Source organism: Enoplosus armatus, chromosome 2, assembly GCF_043641665.1.
Source record: "Enoplosus armatus isolate fEnoArm2 chromosome 2, fEnoArm2.hap1, whole genome shotgun sequence".
Lineage (NCBI taxonomy): Eukaryota > Metazoa > Chordata > Actinopteri > Centrarchiformes > Enoplosidae > Enoplosus > Enoplosus armatus.
Window position 1 is genome coordinate 26465641 of NC_092181.1, and position 19796 is coordinate 26485436.

Sequence of the window (19796 nt, forward strand, 5' to 3'; positions counted from 1 at the left end):
AATACCATTTCATAGAAACGATAATATAACCCTTCGTGATATCTTTTAAATATAACAGGACCTAATTTGTTGTTGTCGTCTGTAGCCTGTATTGGTATTAATGCTGAACAACACCTCACCTCACTTGACATGTGTCTGCCCAGTATGGAGCACCCCGTCTAGTATTACAAGTTTAGGCATGCCTCTGCTGCTGCTTGATAGTTTAAGAAAAAGACACAGGATTTACTCCACAACAAAATATAATTTAATGAATTCACTTTTCACCGTGTCGATCACAAATCTATATTGATGTAAAAAAAAAAAACAGAAAGAAAGAAAGAAAATGATCCAGTGCTCTCCTTTGTCTTAATGTAAGGCATGCAGTCTCCACAGAGCTTTGGACATTGAAAGCTACAGGTCATTACAGTAGGACACACTGACACTCAGCCACAAATACACACAGAAGCGCTCGTAGTATCCACTCTTTTCTTGGGGCCCAATAAACATTTATTCTTTGCACATACAATAAGTAGAAGTGGGATTCATCACAACACCAAAAGTATAGTAGTTCACAAATAGCAACAGGATACGCTAACATTTCCTTTTCTACCCTCTCAGCTCTTGAGGAATAAATGTTATGGTGCTGCTGGAATACTTTAATATGTGAGTTACATTGATAGATACACAAAAAGGAGTTAGTAGCCTAGCACACTGTGTGAGCATGTTGCACATAAAATGAGGATGATTTTAACAGCCGTGACTCTTGCATTCAACCCTTTGCAGCGAGCCCTTTTGGAACTGGTTTTTCTGAACCAGTGGAGCCAGCCTGTAAAAATGGGTTTCATCATTCAGTGAGAAGGACGTCCTCCATTTGGAAGTTACATTGAAATGCTCCCATTGTAACTCTCATATAAAAAGTGCTGATATTTTCTTGTGTCTATGGTGCAAAATCCTAATGACCTCTGGGATTCAAAGTGGCCTCAGCTGTATAAATACGATTATATATTTGCCTCCATATAAAAATAAAATTAGCAATACACAAATATTGCACGCCTAAGGAGTCTAGATTTATCAGATTATTGACAAGTTATTGAGGAAAATGTACAAACATGGAAATAATAAACCCTCTGGTGAAGTATAAATAAATATTTAGTTTTAATTCCCTATGCATGCAGCATGTCTCTCTGGCTGTGTGGGGGGGCCAGGTGGGGCAGAGATGGAGTCACGGCTGCCAAGGGGAGATGGAGTTGGGCTGTGCGGTGGGTGAAGGTCACGGCGGAGCAGCAGGTACTTCTCGAGGACTAACGGGGCGGAGCTCCTCAGTGTTGCTGCGCGTCCAGCTCTCGCTGGCGGCAGCCCACGGCAGTGATGAGGGCGGCCCCCTTGCCGCTGCCGTCCTCGGATAGCAGGAAGTTGACTTCACATTTTGGGGCGAGTTCCTTCACCGTCTGCTGGAAGATCCGAGAGAAGCTGAGGGTAGAGAGCAACAGGAAACTGTGGTTAGGAGGCAGTTCGCTACTGAACTCGAGGAAATGAGAGATGCTTTCTAGGACAAGAAACAAACGCAGCTATCAGTTTTACAGCTAGGATGAGCAGCAGGGTAGAGCAGGGAAAGTTAATATAGGGCCGGATGGACTGAAGTTAAAAGAGCCCCTCTGGATGTTACTCTGTGTTGTCTAGCTAACTTTGTAATCCTGCTGAATGAGACAGCCCCCTAGCAGCCCTTTGATTCACAGTGGAACTAACATGTTAGCCTTGGGATGCTCATTTGCAAGGAGACTGATGGGATCATGCGTGGCGAGGACTGTTAAAACGGTCTTGATAAAGAAACTGAAGTAGTAGGAAGTAATTGAGAGCCCTGACGCAGCTACCTTTAGTCTGTGTTGACAATAGTCAAACAAGTCAATCTTAACAGTCCCGCATGCAAAGATATCAAATTTACAATTACATGAAAAGAGAGGAACAGTAGCAAATCTTCATCTTTAACAAGCAGGAGCCGGCAATTGTTTTACATTTATACATATTCCTTTTCTGTTAGCCAGCTGTCAGTGTCCGTTTTTAGTGTGAAAAAATTATATGAAAATGATATGATTCAAAAAATGAGTTCCTTTCCGTCCACTCTCCTGAAATGATTGATACAAGGACATAAAAAAAGATGCAACCTTTGAAGCCTGATGAAACTCAATATCCACTGTAGTGTTTTCGAGTGAATGAACCCCTTCTCCCCCACACACGCCCCCTATTATGTTCTTATCCTGTGTCTTACTGTGGGTGCAGCTTGTAGAGCGTGCCGTCCACGCCCACGGTAATATCCAGGTGGTCCAGTCCTCTGTTCTCACGGATCTTGTCCACCACGGCAGCCATTCCGGCTCCGCAGATCTGAGCCGCACGGCGGGACACCGTGCCACACACCTCCTTGACGATAATACTGTCATCACAGGTGCTGTCGAGCCCCAGCTGCTGCAGGATCGCCCTGACCTGCAGCAGCGCCAGACGATCGCTGTGGAGCAGGAAGGGCGGGGTGGGGTGGGGGGGTCAGAGGTCAGCCAACAGCAGGAGAGTCACCAGATACCTCACAGCTGTTCCCAGAGGCTAAGGTAGGCTTAAACAGTGTATATACTCAAGTCGTCACATTGCACCCCCCCCCCCTCATACCTAGGTGTGTTATAAGATGCTGTGAACAATGCTGCTTTTCACTGCTGTATGTTTTAGCCATAAGCTGTATAGAAACAAGTATATATCAGATATTTTACAGCACTGCCAGCTATTTCTGGGTTTTGAATTTGTTTTTTTTGCTGCCTCCAGGCTGCCACCAGTTTCCATTCATTCCACTACAGTATGAACGCGCATCTGTTTGATGTACATAAATAAATCATCACACTTAACGTCATGTTTGCTTGACGTATACCATTTCACTATTTAAGTTATAGTTGTGTGGTTACACAGTCGTTGGTGCAGATTGATTTAAATGCGTTTTCTATAATGTAAAAATGACAAAAATGAAAGCAGTTTTTTCTGTACTGTATAATCTATCTCGTCTTTCTCTAGCTTAATTTTCATACTGCATGGGAGGTAGGAGAAACACACTGTAGGCTTTGGACAATCTGATCAAATAATTTGCTTATCTTCTGAAATAAGAAAATTTTACCACCAAATGGCCCAAAAATAAGTAGTTAGTAGTTTGTAACAGACACAGTGCTGCTTTGACTGTCTCTGGACAGCAGTGCTAAGTGTTACCTCTCTATCTGTGACAGGAACTTTGTCTCGAAGATGCCCCTGGTCTTCAACGTCTCAGAGATTTGTCCCCGGAAGAGGAAGCCACGCCTGGTCAGATCAATCAAAATCTGCCTGACGATCTCTCCGAGGTACATACCACTGCACATCTTCTCATATCTGTCATGTGTAAGAAAGAGACCCCTCTTAGTTAGCAGTTAGATGACAGCACGCTACACTAACTCCTCCTTGGGTGGTTTATATCTGTTGTATGAATTGACAAAGTGTTGAACTGTTGGACAGTAGATCACTATCAGCGGTGTTCAGACTCTCAATGAAGATACTGAGATGTAGTTTGACCTTTGTTTGCCTTCGTTGAGCGAGTTCTCGTCCACCGCCTGGTCGTACTTCGTCCTGATGTCATCCAGGCAGCCGTTGTCTCCAAACGCCCCCCACTCCATGTTGACACACATGCGGCCCTCGTTTCCCTCCACTATCTCGATGTTTTTAGTCTCTTCCATGTAACAGGCGTTACTGCCTGTCCCTGAGAGGATGCACAGTCACAGCCCATCAGTCTCAAAAACTGCTGTGGATCACTAGCACTGAACTATATAAAAGAAAGTATCTTATGGTAAATATAACATAAATGTGAGTATATAAGTTCATCGTGTAATTATTTACCAAATACTGTCCCCTTAAACTTTTCATAACAAATGTATAGATTCAAATTCCCTTATAAAAGCGGTGGTGTTTAACTCACCTGCGATCAGCCCCACCTCACAGGTGGGTTCCTCGTATGCGCAGGTCATCATCGTCCCCACTGTGTCGTTCACTATGGCGACCACATCCAGCTCAAACTCCTGGGAAAACAAACATCAGGAAAATCACGAATATTTGTAAGTACACTGTCACTACATTACACAAATCTCACAATTCAAGATTCATGCTTTGTGTTATAATCCTCTTAGTCCATGTACAGAGTAGATTGCTTACTTTGAAGTTATTACAATGGTGATTACTTTTACCAAAACCAACTAAAAGATGTTGTTAATACATAATATCACTAACATCAACATCAAAGCAATGTTAAGTCCACATTTTACATCCAACAACTGATGCTGAATGGGTGCGTTGACAGAAGGATTAATATCAGGCCTGAACTTTTCGAGCGCCACACTGAGCACGATGCAATTCACGCACACTCTTAGGCTACACAATAAAATACACAAGCTGTTTCAGAGAGCTGCAAAATGCAGGAGCTCTGCCAAACCCACAGAATACAGAGGATCATCTTTGTCATCACTGTGCTAATTCTGAGCTTAAATAAGATCCCACACTGCAGACACAGACAAACACTCCTCCGCAATATCTGAAAGTAGGTTTTCCAGGTGTTACGACATGCTATTACACCAATAATCACACACTGCTCCGGTCCCGCACTGCTTTACCTGCCAGTTAAAGATTTACAGTCACTTAATACTTACTGGATTCTCCATCTAAAAGGGTGAAATCAATATCAAAATAAAACTCAAAGTGATGATATATGAATAAACTTCCTGAATACAAAACAGATGCAGTAATCGGTACTAAAATGTATTTATTAATTATGAGTGATTGGCAAGCTGTAATGTGTATGCCAGGCCATAATAGGTTCTGTTAAATTGTAGTTTTGCACAGTAGCAGGTGTCTTTGTGCTGGAGCTGCAAAATGTCAGTATGCCAGGATTAGCATGGTGATGAACAGTAGTTTTTACAGTCTTAGTGTGAGTGTTGCAGACAAAACAAACACATCATTACTACAGAGGTTGGTTGAAATCCAGCCAGCAGAGGTCTGTCAGTCAGACCTTTTACATGTAGGCTTTTAAAGCAACATGAGGCAAACAAAAACTGCATCGGTGCAAAGCCGCAGTCAGAATTAATATTAACTAGAAGCAAAATGGCAGATATTAATGCTGTCGGGTATAGATGGTTCCTTAAATTGGAATATAATCAGATCAGTAAAACTTTTTTTTTGCAATATTGAATGAATTGCTTTAAAGTTTAAAGTACTCTTTTTCTCTCTCAGTGTTAGTACTCCAGAATGCCACAGTACGACTGACTTGTCGCATGAAGTGTTAGGCTTTGAATGCAGCGGAGAAACTGCGGTGTTTGTGTTCGTGCTGTTCTAGTAACTAGATCAGATGTACTTCCTGTTTGGAATTACCTCTTTCCTCTTGATCGCATCCCGAAGAAGCTCCACCACATCTTCGCCCTCGCAGTCGGTGGCCTTGAAGCCTTTGGTCCAGGTTACGAGGATACCCTGCAGAGCACAAAACACTTACTGGGAAATATCTAACAAATACTGTGATGGTACAACACTCTAATAATGACACTATAATCGTCTAAAGGTTGAAGAGGTTAGAGCAGCGTTCTGACTAAAAGGTCAACTCTTGGAATAAATGGATGCAGACAACGGATTAGTAATGCTAATGTGGAGGCCAGCAGAAGAAGACCGTGTTTGTTCCGAACTGTGCTCTAAACCTCGAATGCTTTCTTTAATTACTTCCGTCCGTTGCGTTGGTATAATTACAATTCCATTACATGGTAGGCACCCAGTTCTGGTTCTTTTTGATTCCTGTTTAACAAAACATTGGTGCTACTTTTGAGATAATTGATAGAGAACATACTGCGTCCAAGCTGGTCTGATGGCAGGGGAAGGAGAAGGTGAAACCCAGTGGCAGTCGAGCACTTTTCATTCCCATGTAGTCCAGGAAGTCGGAGATGCAGTGCACAATGTGGTCAAAGAGCTGGAAAGAGACATGCTTTTAGTGGTTTGTATACTGGGAGATATGGTTTTGTTGGCTATCACTTCATTTGCTATGGCAGGACTAAAATGTTTAAATGCTTCCCAAATGTTGTTTATTGTGGCTATTAAATCTATGTCAAAAATAGACTTCTGTTCATAACGAATGAGAATTATTTCCAAATAACAAAAGCTTTACCTCTTCTCCTGTGCCCTGCATGACCTCTATGGGAATGGCATAGATTTTGTTATGCATCTCCACTGATCGTCTCTTCCCGCTGCGAATCTTCACCAGAAGCACACGGAAGTTTGTCCCTCCGAGGTCCAGAGCGAGGAAATCTCCGTTCTCTGTATAACAAGAAAGGCCTTGTTAGCCTAAGAACCAGCAAAACTTAATCTGTCACCGCTGGATACCGTTTTTCTTCCATTGTTATTGATATTATTTTAGAAGAAATATTGCCCCCTATTTAAAAGCATTGAAGTCTACTTTGACTTGAATATTGGAATTTAAGGATTTAGAATATATTACAAATAGTTTAACTGCCATATTGAGAATGACTTCTTCCCTCATGGCTTTGATATCTTCTTTAACTTATCTGGACTGGTCTGTGACGTTAATGTCTTCGCTGCCAAGATTAGTTAAGAGACCAGCGATGACTAATAACGACGATGTTATGCCTGTGAATCGTTTTAAAATAATTCGGAGGAACCTGTTTCACTTCACTGCGCCTGATAATGAGGCTTTGATTTTGGAAAACTGCCAAGTAGACAAAGACAAGTAGCTTAAACTAACTTCAAGAGACTATATTGCGTAAAAAACATGCCCAGCTGATGGTTATCAAACTTCAAACTGCTCTTATGCAGTGAGTTTGTCCTCACACATCCACACCTGAAAATTGAACACTTGACTCGGCCTCTTTTTCAGGTGAGGCCGTACTCTGGTCTCACTACACAACACCCATCTTTAAAGAAGATTAGGATAAGTTGGAAATATATCACTGTGGCATTTATTGCAAGAGGAAACAAACTCTGCTACTGGGTCCTTCCCTCCCGTCTTTCTGAATATCTGTCATTTAAGTCACCTGAACCGTCTGGTGTACTTCGGACAAAGGTGGGCAACATTTTGACTGTAGCCTCCTGGTGGCTGTCCTTCTTGAGGCCTCTTTCGATCTCAATCCTCATTCGTTTCTTCACTTCTAACAGCTGGGCTTTGCTCAGCCGGAATTCTGCCATAGTCTGCTGAATCTGGCGCGTCTGCTCGGTCAAACGGTACGCCACTGCTGTCACCATGGCTGCGCCTTTCGCGCTCCCGCTCTCAGACAGCAGGAAGCGGACGTCCGAGTCCGGGACCAAGCGACGCACTGTCTTGTGCAGACGGCGGGCGTATCTGTTCAGAGAGCACAAGATATCCGAATGAGAGAGCCTTGAAATGACAAAACCCAAAATCTTTGCTGATCATTCAACGCCAGACCCTGTGTGATGTGGACATAGAGGAAGATACTGCACAGGATTTGAGATGTTCTCAGGTGGCATTTCACACATACATACCTCTTTTCACTGCAGACTGAAACTATTTCAGAATATTGCACTGCTGCCTTACTTTTATTATAACATATTAGTATTATTATTATTATTATTATTATATAATGTAAGCACCAGCACATGAGTAAACAGGATGATTGAAAACAGGATTATTAATCTGGATATTTTCTAATAAAGATATTCACAATATCAAAATATGGCAATGTTGAAATAATCCAACTAATGTTCAAAGCTCATATTCCAATGTTATTTATATATATATTTATATCTACATATTATATATATAGTTGTACATAATTACAATTTGCTTCGAATAATACATTTGGACTGCAAAAAGCTCATATCATTGCAATAACATATAGCTGGAATGAACGGCAATGTTGAATTATCACCCGACACTACGACCAAATTACCTCCTTGAAGAGGTTTTTTTTTTTTTAAGACTGATTTATGGGAATCTGAAATCTTCCCACCACTCAAAGGAATGTCTGGTGTGCATCCTCTATATTCCTCAGAGGATCTCGTTTGCCTCGGCTTGATCCCTAGTAGTCTTCTCATTCTGGTTTTCATGTATGTTTGGGCGGAGGGGGGCTAATTTAGAGACATGAAATCACAACTTTCAATACCATGACCATACTCTCTACAGGACTCCCCCTTCAGTCCCTCTCTTAAAGAATACTCACTGAGGGTGCATCTTGTAGAGAGACCCGTCGATGCCCACGGTGGTGCGGAGGCGTGCAGCTCCTTTATTTTCCTTTAGGCGAGAGAGGATGCCTCCCAGTGTTGAAGCAATTAGATTGGCTGAGCGGAAGGATACGATGGTGCACACGTGCTGCACAGCCAGACAATCTTCATCCGAAGGCTCCACCCCGAGCCTCGTCAGGATCTCCATACATTTCTTCAGTCCTTCTTTAGTCCTAAAATGACAAATATGTCTCGTAATTAAAGATGATGTCCAGATAGACAATTTTAAATTCACTTATTATGTCAAACTAAATTCAAAACACAAGATCATATTTTTCTCTTGTGCATTACACTCACTTTTCAATGGCGGAGACATGTTTCGTCTCAATCTTTCCTTTCGTCAGGAGCTCGGGGGTTATCCGTCCCTCAAATAGAAGCCCCTCTTTGGCCATCTTGACCAGGATGAGTCGAACCAGCTCTCCCATGTACATCCCGCTGGCCATCTTTTCAAACCTGAGCAGAAGGAAACGCAGCAGCATTTTTAGAGGACGTGCCATGGATACAGTTTGCGTTAGTCGGTCCGTCTTCCCTCCAAAGACCCAAAGAAGAATTGATATGCTGCTGTTGCTTGGCAAGATACAGTTTTTGAAGACGCATGACCTCTGTCTCTGTTTCTCTGCTGTGTACACCGAAAACAAAGAACATGCTCCTGATGCATAGGTAAATTATGACCTTAACAAAGGGGGTCGGATCCCCAGCGAATCAAGGATACTGCTTTGTTGCAATTGCTGTTTTATAGGATATATTTCACAGTTTGAACAGTACTCGGTGTTGGACGGAGGTATCCTACAGTTAAAGAACTGGAATCCCTCAACCCACTCAGAAAATATGGGGTTTGAAAGGGCAGTCTGTAGACTGTAGGCACAGTATCCCCCAGATGTTTTCAAGCTGGAAAGACTATGCTTTCTTGGTAAAACTCTAGCTTGAGTAAATAAATATTTGAAGGGAATTCTTACAGCTGCTTTCCTGGGTTGATAGAGCCCCTGTCGATCTCACGGTCAAACTCTGTGCGAATGTCCTCGAGAGACCCGTCATCCCCGAAAGCACCCCACTCGGTGTTGATGCACATCCGGCCTTCATCTCCTTCCACCAGGTCAATGTGACGCAATTCCTCCATGTAGCAGGCGTTTGTTCCCGTTCCTGAAAGGATGCAGAGCTGCATGACTCCTGTCCCACATGACTTTTGCTGTGTGGAGCTCAGCAGGCAGAGTGCATTGTCCCAGTGATGCCAGTGTTAGGGTTATAATACCTTTGGCGCCCCCACATGTAGAACTGTGCTTATGGTACTCTTAAGGTGCTGTATGTGTTGACTTAGTCTGCTCTGATCAAGGATGAGGAAGTCATTTCTTCCCACGATGGATGCAGCATCGGAACCACAATGACATTTCTTTTTCATCAGTTTTGTATGATCTACTTTATTGTTGGCCTTAAAAAAAATTCAGTCTTTGTCTTTACCTATGATGATGCCCACTTGACAGCGTTGATCGTCAAATCCGCAGGTCATCATGGTGCCAACTGTGTCATTCACCACCGCCATGATGTCTGCCTCGTAGTCCTGAAAAGACGAGATTATTATTGATTACAAAATCAATCAAATTACCATCATATAGTATACCATCATTGATGTACAACAAAATCAAATCGTCGCTATGGGGTGGTGTATTTTGAAATGCATCAAACAATGAACCTATCACAAAAAAAAAACGAATGCTTCGTTTTGTACGCCATATGCAAATTTAGTTAAAAGGAAGAGAAAAAAACTCACCCCTCGTTTCTTGATGGCCTTGTTCAGAAGCTTCACAACATCCATGCCTTCTACACCGCTGGCTCTGAACTTCTTTGTCCATGTCACTAAGACCGCCTATAAAACAAGTGGTTTTGTAAGGCCAAACTTTAAGTTACAGTTAGACGGGCTTGGCACGCCGTAATGTCTGTCCATTGCTATTCCAACCACGGCATCAGTTTCCAACAACACATTTACTAACACTTCTTCCTCAACTACACAATATTTAGCTTTTCTGAAGAAGCAAACATTTGCTAAAGCTTTTTTTCTTTTCCAAAATATCAATTCACTTATGTTTTCTATACTTTCAAAACATTCCCCATCTCATCATATTCATACCTCAAGACTTGACAAATGAAAGACGGAACCCCCCCCCCCCAAATTTCTAAAACGAATAGTCAGCAGTTATGCCTTTCACATCAAAGTATAGAACACATTTGTTTACCTCATCTAGTTTGGTTTGGGCACACGGGAAGGAGAAGGTAAATCCTACAGGAAGCTTTTTATCCTTGATTTTCTGCTTCTCCATGAAGTCGCTGAGGCAATCTGCAACATGGTCAAAGAGCTGCAGGCAGAAAAGGGACTTTTACATTGTAGAACAACAACATGACATACATCTTATATTACATTACAACATATAATTAAAAGTTCCTGAGCTGTAAAAGAGTTCTGAACAATATTCGGTATTTCACAATATTCATTCATATTCATATATTGAGCCGGATTCATTGCAGGACGGTTGCATTAGATTGCATTAATTTTAGTTGGGTGTACCTAATAAACTGGTAACTGAGTATATATCCTCACATTTTTGGGCGGATAGACCACTATTGAAAGGGTTTATATCTTTATTTATTTTAGAAAACAACAATTTTCACTGTATTGTTTCATATTTATAATGTTTATGTCCTTGTCATCAAACCTGTCCATATAACACAATACATTTCTGGCCAGCTGTCCCCCCGACATGTCATTAAACAGCATCTGTCTTTGCTCTGTCGGTGCAAATCGAGCTCTGATCCAATCACACGGCCTCAGACAGTCGCTCATGTTTTGGTTATCATGTTACGATACGACCGCCAGCTGTTCTCTATAAGTTCAGTGAAGGTCAGCGTTGGTTCTGACTTCGCTCTCATTGCTCTCAGCATTATTGAAGAGGTCATGTTACACATATTGATCCTTGACCTGACCTCAAACACTACTGGGCTCTGTACGGAGGGCAGACACAAACAGTGAATATTTTGAGTGGAAACAGCTGAGTGTCTGACCTGGGTCGTGCACTATTTGCTAAGTATTTGTTGATTTATTACAACATTGATTACAACATGTGGACAGCTTAGATAATGACTGGTGCATGTTTTAAGCAACATCCACCCAGTTTTTGTAAAATATTAACCATAAAAATAACCAGACCATCAAACCCTGATTTTTCAAAACTAAGAAAGTTTTAACACAACAAGTACAAATGTAATCATGGTCGATATATATTTGTGTTTACCCGTGACCCGCTGCCGTGGATGATGTCATCGGGGGTGTCATAGACCTGGCTCTCCATTTGAACCGGCTGCTTTTTGTCCTGTGTCACTTTGACACGCAGGATCCGAAAGTTCGACCCCCCAAGGTCCAGAGCTATGAAGTCCCCCTTTTCTGTCAGAATGGGAATACAGATAAATGTAAAACTGAGATTTCCTTTTGTTGTTGTTTATTTTAGTGTTTATTTTAACAATTGTTGGTCCAACATGCGCCTAGTGCCTGTAATGTCTCCTTCCTTTATATTTTCTGTAGATGAAGTTGGAGTTTCTGTAGGTGGAGCTGTTATATTTACCTGGTTTGTCTTAAATGTTTTATTTATGACAAACCAGAAAAGAAAGTGCTTTGTTTCCTGTTTGCCAAAGGATTCATTTTCCTGGAGATATAAAATGTCACAGATGACTTTAAATATGAGGCAGAGATGACCCAACGTATAAGATAACAAGTTTTTCTAATGTACCCGAATGTCTCTTTAAGACCCCAGAAAGGCTCAGACCAGTTCTGATGTGAGGATTTAAATTTTTTTTGATTCTCTGTTAGAGCTCACTGAAGCGATTGCTGGTGCTCCCTGAGTCCATCATCATTTCCAAACTCCACATGCCATTGAAAAGGACAAAAGAGCTTTGCACACTGCATGTTCAACGGAGCGCTCGCTGAGGGTAACTGCAAGAATAATTTCAATAGTGAGAAAAAATAAAACCACAAATGTTTGCTCTTGTAACTGCACTCCCAACTGCACTTCAAAATATTAATTTTATTAACGCTGGCACGAGCAACGCGCTTCACTCGGTGCTTCGTCAGTGCTTCGTCAGTGGTTCATTTGTCTTACTCTTGACGTGCCGTTATTGGCAGTGTATCCGTAGACTCCGTAGGAACAAACTCACGATTAAGGCTGGTAATAGAAACGGCCGCAACCTGAACCCTTCAGAAACTAAAAGCCTGAAAAGGGAAGTGCCCTGTTAAGAAAGAGAAGCCGCACAAACAAACAAAATGACCTTTAAGATTTTAGATTTTAAGATGCACTCTAGCTAGATTTCCACGGCTCTCTTCATGTGAGCAGAGCCACCAGCCAGGCGCTGAGGTAGAGTCTCACTCCCGGCATGAAGCCAAAACGTAAATCTATCCTCAGTAGAGAGAAGCTTTCTTGCGACATTATATATAGAGTTGGTTTAATTTAGTTCATTCTAAAATGAACACACAACTTGTTACTTGCAACATATTTCCTGTTATTTTAAAACTACAGGTTATTAAATGCTCTAAAATGTTACTATACATACTGTTGTAATCTCATTTTGAATTAAAATGATTAATTTAGTTATTAGGCCTTTATCTGACACTGATGTAGCGTGAGTTACAATGAAAGAGAAGAGAAGGAGATTAAGTGTCTTGCAAAAGGACGCTGCAGCAGGACACGTGATAGTGTGTGGATGTGCATTAACTGTTGCAGGGATCAGACCTGTGACCTTTCCGTTACAAGGCCAACAGCCAGGACATCCTGCTTCCCAACCAAACAATGTTCTTCATTTAGTGCCACCGTGACTGCAGTGTTTGCTGCATTGCACTATTTATCCCCTTGACCTGACTGGAATGAGATGTGACGAGCTTGACATATAGAAGTGTTACTGATTGGCTGCAGAGCATGTGTCCACTTTATCGTCCTTGTCCCGCTGTAATGTCAATGCTAGTTTGTGTGAGCCGCTACTTCTTCGTGTTGGATTTTCAGTATCTATTGCAGTAGTTTTATAATTAAGCCCATCAAGCCTGGTGTTAAACTAACACAGACATCATCAAGTAACCAAGTATTCAGTCAAATCCTGTCAGTCATGAACTGCCTCGAGACAAAGATGCACGAGCACAGAGACAGAAGTTACACGAGGATTTAAACAAAAATGTGGTTGTCATTCTTAAATTTAATCCTGCCTTTAATCCTGGCAACAAACCCAGCCTTTTACTCCGTTTTCAAGAGATATAATCCCCAAAGCAGGAGGAGCTGAAGGTGTGATCTCAAAAAGTGTCCGCTTTTGTCTTCTCGCACTCTCCCAGTTCAGGCTTGTGAACTTTGTCGGGTGAATCTGAGACAATCGGAGACGTACTTGACCACTCAGCATTGTTTGCTGTGTCACAGTAACTGGAGACTGGAGTATTGGCTAAGTCTGGCTTAATGTTGAACTTCCGAGAGCTCTCACTTCTGCAGTGTGACACCATTCCCTCCCATAGTCCATATTCGCTGTGGACAACAGACACGGTGTTGAAGCTGGACTAAACCACTGACTGTAGCATTGCATAGCCAAGCCACGTATTTAGCTTTGCTTATTGTAGTCTGGAGAGAAACATTAAGAATTGAAATGGAGTTACTACCATTCATTTTGCGTAAAAACGTATTGCCAATACACAGACAGACAGTAGTGGTAATGTGGAGTAACAGGTCAGAGAGAAGAAAAATATTGTCAGTGAACGTAAACATTTGTGATTTTTCAGCGAATGCTCAGTTGATGTTTTTCCAGATTTAAACTTCACAGCGAAAACTGAACTCATGAGATTCAGGCTGGATCTGTCAGGTAAAAAGGGGACATTTTAACATGAGCTGGTCTTTCTCGTGTTACAGAAGAGGAAAAGTTGTCTTTTATCTCGTTGCTGCGGTCATCCGTCAGATAGTGTCCGTCATTGCTGATCAGGCTTTCAAATGTTTATCAGTTTTAACTGTCAGCGAGGCTTCAACTCTGCCCTTTGCTTGATCCCTCCGACCTCATGCAGTTGTTGAAACCTGAGGTTATTTCTAATGTGAGACGGGGCGGCGTGGCCTGTCCCCCTCCCACTGGCCTTGTTCAGGCCACAGTATGTCTGACAGGCACTTGATGTTATTTCTGTGCACTGGAGCTGTTTACTAACACGGACAAGCCACGCTAGGCAGCAAACAGGCCCCCGTTTGAGGGGCGAACCTCTTGACTTTGGCCGATGTGAATCTAAGAGCCGCTCAGACGAGCTGTTCTGAGGCCTGGTTAGATTTCTCTGAGGACATTTAGGGCATTAAAAAGAATATCTACACACAGATTCAGAACCAGCCTCACTATGAGCATCGTTCATTTTGTTTGTACTACCATAGCACAAACTACAATATAATAATATAATAAAAAAATAATGGCATGTTTATTTGCAGGCTGTAATATGCTTTTTATGTATGTTATTTTATTTACGCACTATTTTAACTTAAGACATACTATTACAGCTTTTCATACCAGCTCTCTGGCGTTTTTTTATATTGAGGTGTATCATCTCAAACTCTGATATTTCTCTTGTATTTATTTTTTTATATTTTATCACATTTTATCTACAGTTATATCTTTGACTGGCAGGCATTGCTGACATTACGACAGACTACTCCTCTAATGCCAACACATAACTGTAATATTTAAATTCTTCTAAATTCTAACTTCTTCAATTTATTATTTTAAAGTAAAATATATATTGATATTAAAAAAAAAAGTATATTGTGTGGGTCAGAACATCAACAGGATCAGTTGACACTGCCGATCTTAATTTCAGCTAAATAAACTTGGCACAATCCTGATCATGATATAATCCAGTTAGTATGTTGCTGCAGTCTAGTAAAAGCCTGAGCTGATAACAGGCCAACCCTCAGACTAGCAGTCGTGAATATTTAATGTAACTGGTTTTTAATGGATTATATAAGCCTATTGGTTATTTAATTTTCTCTCATTAAAGTCACATCAATAAAACAGACATTATGAGGTCTTTACCCGACAGTGTGCATGTTGTGTGTTGATGCTGCTGCATGTTATGACATGAATGCAGAGTGTGTTGAGGCTGAACTGTTTGGCCCCCCGGGACTAAAACAATAGTGATGTACCGAGTCCAAATCCAGAGCACAAACACAAAGAGGCTCATGTCACAGAACAGCCCTGACGATTTTACCACATCAGCACATTGTTTATAGACAGATAGCAACAGGATCCATCAGGCGGTGCTTTAACACGCTTACAGTATAGATAGACTGTATGTAACATAACAAAGACACTGTACTCTTTGTTAAAAAGTCTGAATGGGATCACTCTGCCTTTAATGTGTGTGAATTTGTCATCCTCATGATGCTGCTGCTTTCGCCGAACAGTGACATTCCTCATTTGTCACTGTTACTTGTATTTAGTAATACAATTACTGCATCGTGAACTGACGACATGGTGGAAATGTTCTTAAAAACAATACGGTAAACTCATTGAATGCTTTAATCTTTTCAATATATATGAATATATCAATAATATGAATGTGTAAATAGTGTTAATTCTGTTTTTTTTTTTGTGCTTCCTCAAGGACACCAGGAACTGCTGTTGAGGAGTGGCAGGTAATTCAATATTTAACTAATATTTAACCTTCTGCTGAACATTTCAAACAGACCTCCAGTCAAGACCTGAGAGAATAAAGCAAATTAGCTGTTCTTTTTACACCAAGTTGTCAACGTGTTTCTTTAAGATGCACAACATATTAAAGCCACACTCACTGAGTGCTTCAAAATACGTGCAATATTTTAAAACCTAAAAAAATATAAAAATTGAACAGGACCCCGTCTCCCAAAAGCATCTTAAGGATAAAACGATTTTAGTCACTTTGTAAGTCTATGGGTTAAGTTCATCTTTGTCTTTAGATCCTTTCGGGCAGCAGGAACCTAGAAAACATTTTGGGATTTGTTGGACACAAATATCAGGATCTTTAAACACACACATTTAGTTATCACAGTGATCTGTGTTTGAGAATCTTCTTGTACCTGATCCGTCAGGGATGGACCTGACGAAGGTGGGCAGCATCTTGACGGTGGCGGTGGGGCAGGTGTCACGGCCCAGCCCGTTCTCCATTTCTCTGCGGAACCGGTTCATGATGTCCTTCAGTGTCTCATCCGAGAATCGCATGGAGTACAGGTACTTATCAATCTGGGGAACAGAACACAGGACACAAACACACTTAAAATGAGCCAAATTATTGGAAACGAGTTACCAAACGTGTACATACAGTCAAGGCATGGCGACAGATAAACCCATACAGGGGGGTGCGAAGTACAATTGAAATAAACAAAATTAAAAAATTAAAAAGCATTTCCGACCAATGGTTTAAGCATCAGTGCGCAAGGTATAATGAACTGCAGGTAACCATAGCAACATTACTGATGTTTCATGTCATTGGTTAACTCGGTGAAACAGACCAGAAAAAACACCATTTTCCTTTGGTAGGTCATCATGGTATAATGCAGTAACGCACTGTGAGGTGTCCTGATGAAGGAAGTAATGGACTCTACGTTGTTCGCCTCCGCCTCATTCATTATTTCCTTATGTAAGGACACCTCAGATTGTGCTACCGCTTACTTAACTAATTAGCTAATCTAAGAGAGGCATGTTGGGAGATTGGATACTGAGGCTGAGGGGTAGTTAAAAAGTCAATAGATAGATTCACTTAACACAAAGTACCACATATTGTGTGAGGGAGCCTGAACCAGGACATCTCGACCCCCTGAACCACAACGTAATGATGTTGTAGAAACATGAGACAGAAGTGACTGTAGTACAACAAGTACAAGTACAAGTTGGAGAAACTGTCCATATGTCAGTCAATACAGCAACATAATAATCAGTTTGTTTAAAACAGCTGCATTGTGCAGTTTAATTGCTGTATTACAGTTAATGCATCTAATTGGTGGAATGTTTGTTGGGGGGAGGAGGGGGGGGGGGTTTGCCCACAACATTCACTGTTACATAAGCACACAGTGCATGCCATGAGGTGCACCACAGTTCAGGCGTCCATTCTGTCCACACTTTTGTTTCTCATCAGGCTTCTCTGTGTGGCATTGCTATTATTAGCCTCTCAAGTAATGTGAAGGACAGTGACATTGCAGAGTACTACATATAGTGCGGCATGATCTCCAGGAAATCACGGGAGGAAGAATCACACCTTGTTCCATTCCTGTCTCTCAGCCTCGTGAGGTTGTGTGCCTGTAAGGCGGTTTGATCGTCTGCCATATTTATTTTCCGTGGAAACGTTCGAATCCCCACCGCTTTTATATAAAATGCTGAGTTTGTAAAGACGAACTCTCTGGTTAAAATGTTGATACTGTTTGTTTTTATGCTAATTCTGCCTTTTTCATTATCTATGACAGATAGAAAGTCATTTTGGCTAAATTTGACTGCATTTCTTAATATGGTATGCAGCCACATGGTTGGATAACTTTCATCCTTTCAGGGATTCTGATTCACCCCCGTAGTACAAATTCCACTAACCTACTTCAGCAGAGGCACGTGCATCTACTGCACTGTGACATCACGCATGACATCATAAACCTCCCACTCCCCCTCCATCTCATCTGACCCCCCCCCTTGGGAACATCTCACCGGTCTGTCATCCCATCCGGTGGCTGATTTCTGTTAAACCCAAGGTCAGTTTCTTTAGATGACCAGAGGCTTTTATTCCAGATCAGATCTCACTGATGGCCACATCTGCGTTCTGCTAATGAGTCCTTGTCGTCTTTGCCAGCGGTAACGAGAGGATGAGTGAGTAAACGTGGGAAAGATGAGAACGACCGTAAAAAAGAGAGTAAGAATCAGTGAGTGTAGAAAGCAGGCGGGGAGGGAGGAGATCGTAGAGCTCACGACTTTTCCCAACAGCCCCTCACAGACACCTGTCTGCTTCAGGCGCCCTGGCAACCGACGCTCCGGAAACACTGGCTCACGAGGGTCTGCAGCTCACCACCACCATCACTGACCACAGCCCTTCTCAAGGACATCCATGTCAAACGCTGCTAACTAGAATAGAATCAAATCCAAATTCATGAATTCATCATGGCCTCCTCTTCCTCTACTTCCCAAATGCTGCATCCTCCTCTCCCAGCCTGATACGCCCCACAGGCTCAATGCTGACATGCAGCTACCGTGAACCGGCGTCCATGGCTGTCCACCGGGCTGCTGTCACATTACAAAACTCTCCAGCTCCGACACAAAAGGACCAATGTGGCAGTTTAAAGCTGCTTTCACTCACCTTTTTGAGTTGATCATCCTTCAACTCGGTGAAGTAGTAGGCCAGAAGCTGAGCTGCTATCATCCTGCCTGCACGTCCGCCAGGAGCTGTCACCGACTACGAGGTGGTTAGAGAGTAAAGAAGGAGGGAAAGGAAGGCTGCCGTCTGTTCTCTCCTGTCCCCCCACGCTGATCCCTCTTTATCCTGAAGTGGAGGAAGAAGCAGGCCTGAGCTGAGCACCGTGGCAAGGCAAGGTTAAAAGGAAAAAGTCTGGTGAAACAAGAGTGCAGCAGTGTCCGTGCCTGCTAGTCTGCGACAGGCACACACTTACAGCCACGCACACACGCACACACACACACACTTAAACACACAAACACACACAGAGGCTGGGTTTGAGCGTGTCTCCTCCCTCTGAGCTGCTAGCTCCCTGTTAGCTCTGGGGAGATGCAGCAGCTCCGCACTGGAATGGTGGTTCTGCTATGCCCTGCCCCCACCGAGCAATCTGATTGGCTTAGCTGGGGACGTGAAGGAGAGGAAGAAGGGGAGGGTTAGATGAGAGGAGGGGGCTTCTCCTACAGCAGCAGGGGAGTGAGGAAGAGAGGGGGGGGGGCTGTGTGAGCTGAAACAGGAAGCTGCAAGTGCACGATAACCTGCCGCTCTCCTCCCAGCAGCTCAGGGAGCCAAAGACTTCCCCCAGACCGGCACGTCTCGCACGTTGCCACGGCACCCAGAGGTGTACGTGCAGAGGGGCAGGGCTACCACACGATGATGTCATCGTCCCTCTCCCTGCTGCATGACAGTCAGCATCAGCTACAGGCTGAAGGGCATCAGATACAAGCTGCAGCATCCAACCACCACAGCTCCACACGTACTACAGTTGGAGAAACCGGCTCGTGACTGACGCTTTCTTATCTCCTGCAACACTCTCCCCTCCCACAGCAGCTAGTGTCATAGACCATTCAGCTGGGCGCCCAAAGATATGCTGCAGCTAGCATGTTGCCAAGTAATTGCTTGAAACTATGTTTGATAACCACAGTATCACAAACCTCTTACTGTAGTGATGACTGAGCATGGAGATTCATTCTTCACTTAGTTATTCCAGGAGTTCATGAAAATGAAAGAACAAAGAGATAAAATGTCTGCCTTCACAAACTGCTGTTTAAGGGCACGATGCTCACTGAGGGGAACCGAGACATAACTTGTGGTGTAA

At 42.6% G+C, this 19796-nt stretch overlaps 1 protein-coding gene across 3 annotated transcripts; it reads right to left on the reverse strand.

Moving 5' to 3' along the window:
* Nucleotides 1-52: 52 nt before the first annotated feature.
* Nucleotides 53-18896, reverse strand: LOC139301072 (hexokinase-1-like). Of its 3 annotated transcripts, XM_070924364.1 has the most exons (19): nt 18608-18896; nt 16353-16515; nt 11541-11689; nt 10488-10607; nt 10025-10120; nt 9715-9814; nt 9216-9399; nt 8557-8712; nt 8199-8432; nt 7056-7360; nt 6173-6321; nt 5858-5977; nt 5395-5490; nt 4677-4688; nt 3953-4052; nt 3553-3736; nt 3217-3372; nt 2246-2479; nt 53-1449 (listed from the first exon to the last, which is right to left on the reverse strand). In XM_070924364.1, exons 1-19 carry the CDS (start codon nt 18668-18670, stop codon nt 1299-1301), a joined length of 2772 nt encoding a protein of 923 aa, XP_070780465.1. In that variant the 5' UTR covers nt 18671-18896; the 3' UTR covers nt 53-1298. The 3 variants fall into 3 exon arrangements, with proteins under 3 accessions (XP_070780465.1, XP_070780457.1, XP_070780474.1); XM_070924356.1 differs by lacking the exon at nt 4677-4688; XM_070924373.1 differs by lacking the exons at nt 4677-4688; nt 10025-10120.
* Between the last annotated feature and the right edge of the window lie 900 nt (nt 18897-19796).

What these genes read in the sequence shown, in the direction of transcription:
- LOC139301072 (XM_070924364.1), bottom strand. Translation starts at nt 18,670, where the DNA reads ATGATAGCAGCTCAGCTTCTGGCCTACTACTTCACCGAGTTGAAGGAT. An exon ending in TCAAGTGGGCATCATCATAG is followed by an intron (nt 9,400 to 9,714) that starts GTAAAGACAAAG and finishes GCATCCTTTCAG; the next exon opens with GAACGGGAACAAACGCCTGC. An exon ending in CATGTCTCCGCCATTGAAAA is followed by an intron (nt 8,433 to 8,556) that starts GTGAGTGTAATG and finishes TTGTCATTTTAG; the next exon opens with GACTAAAGAAGGACTGAAGA.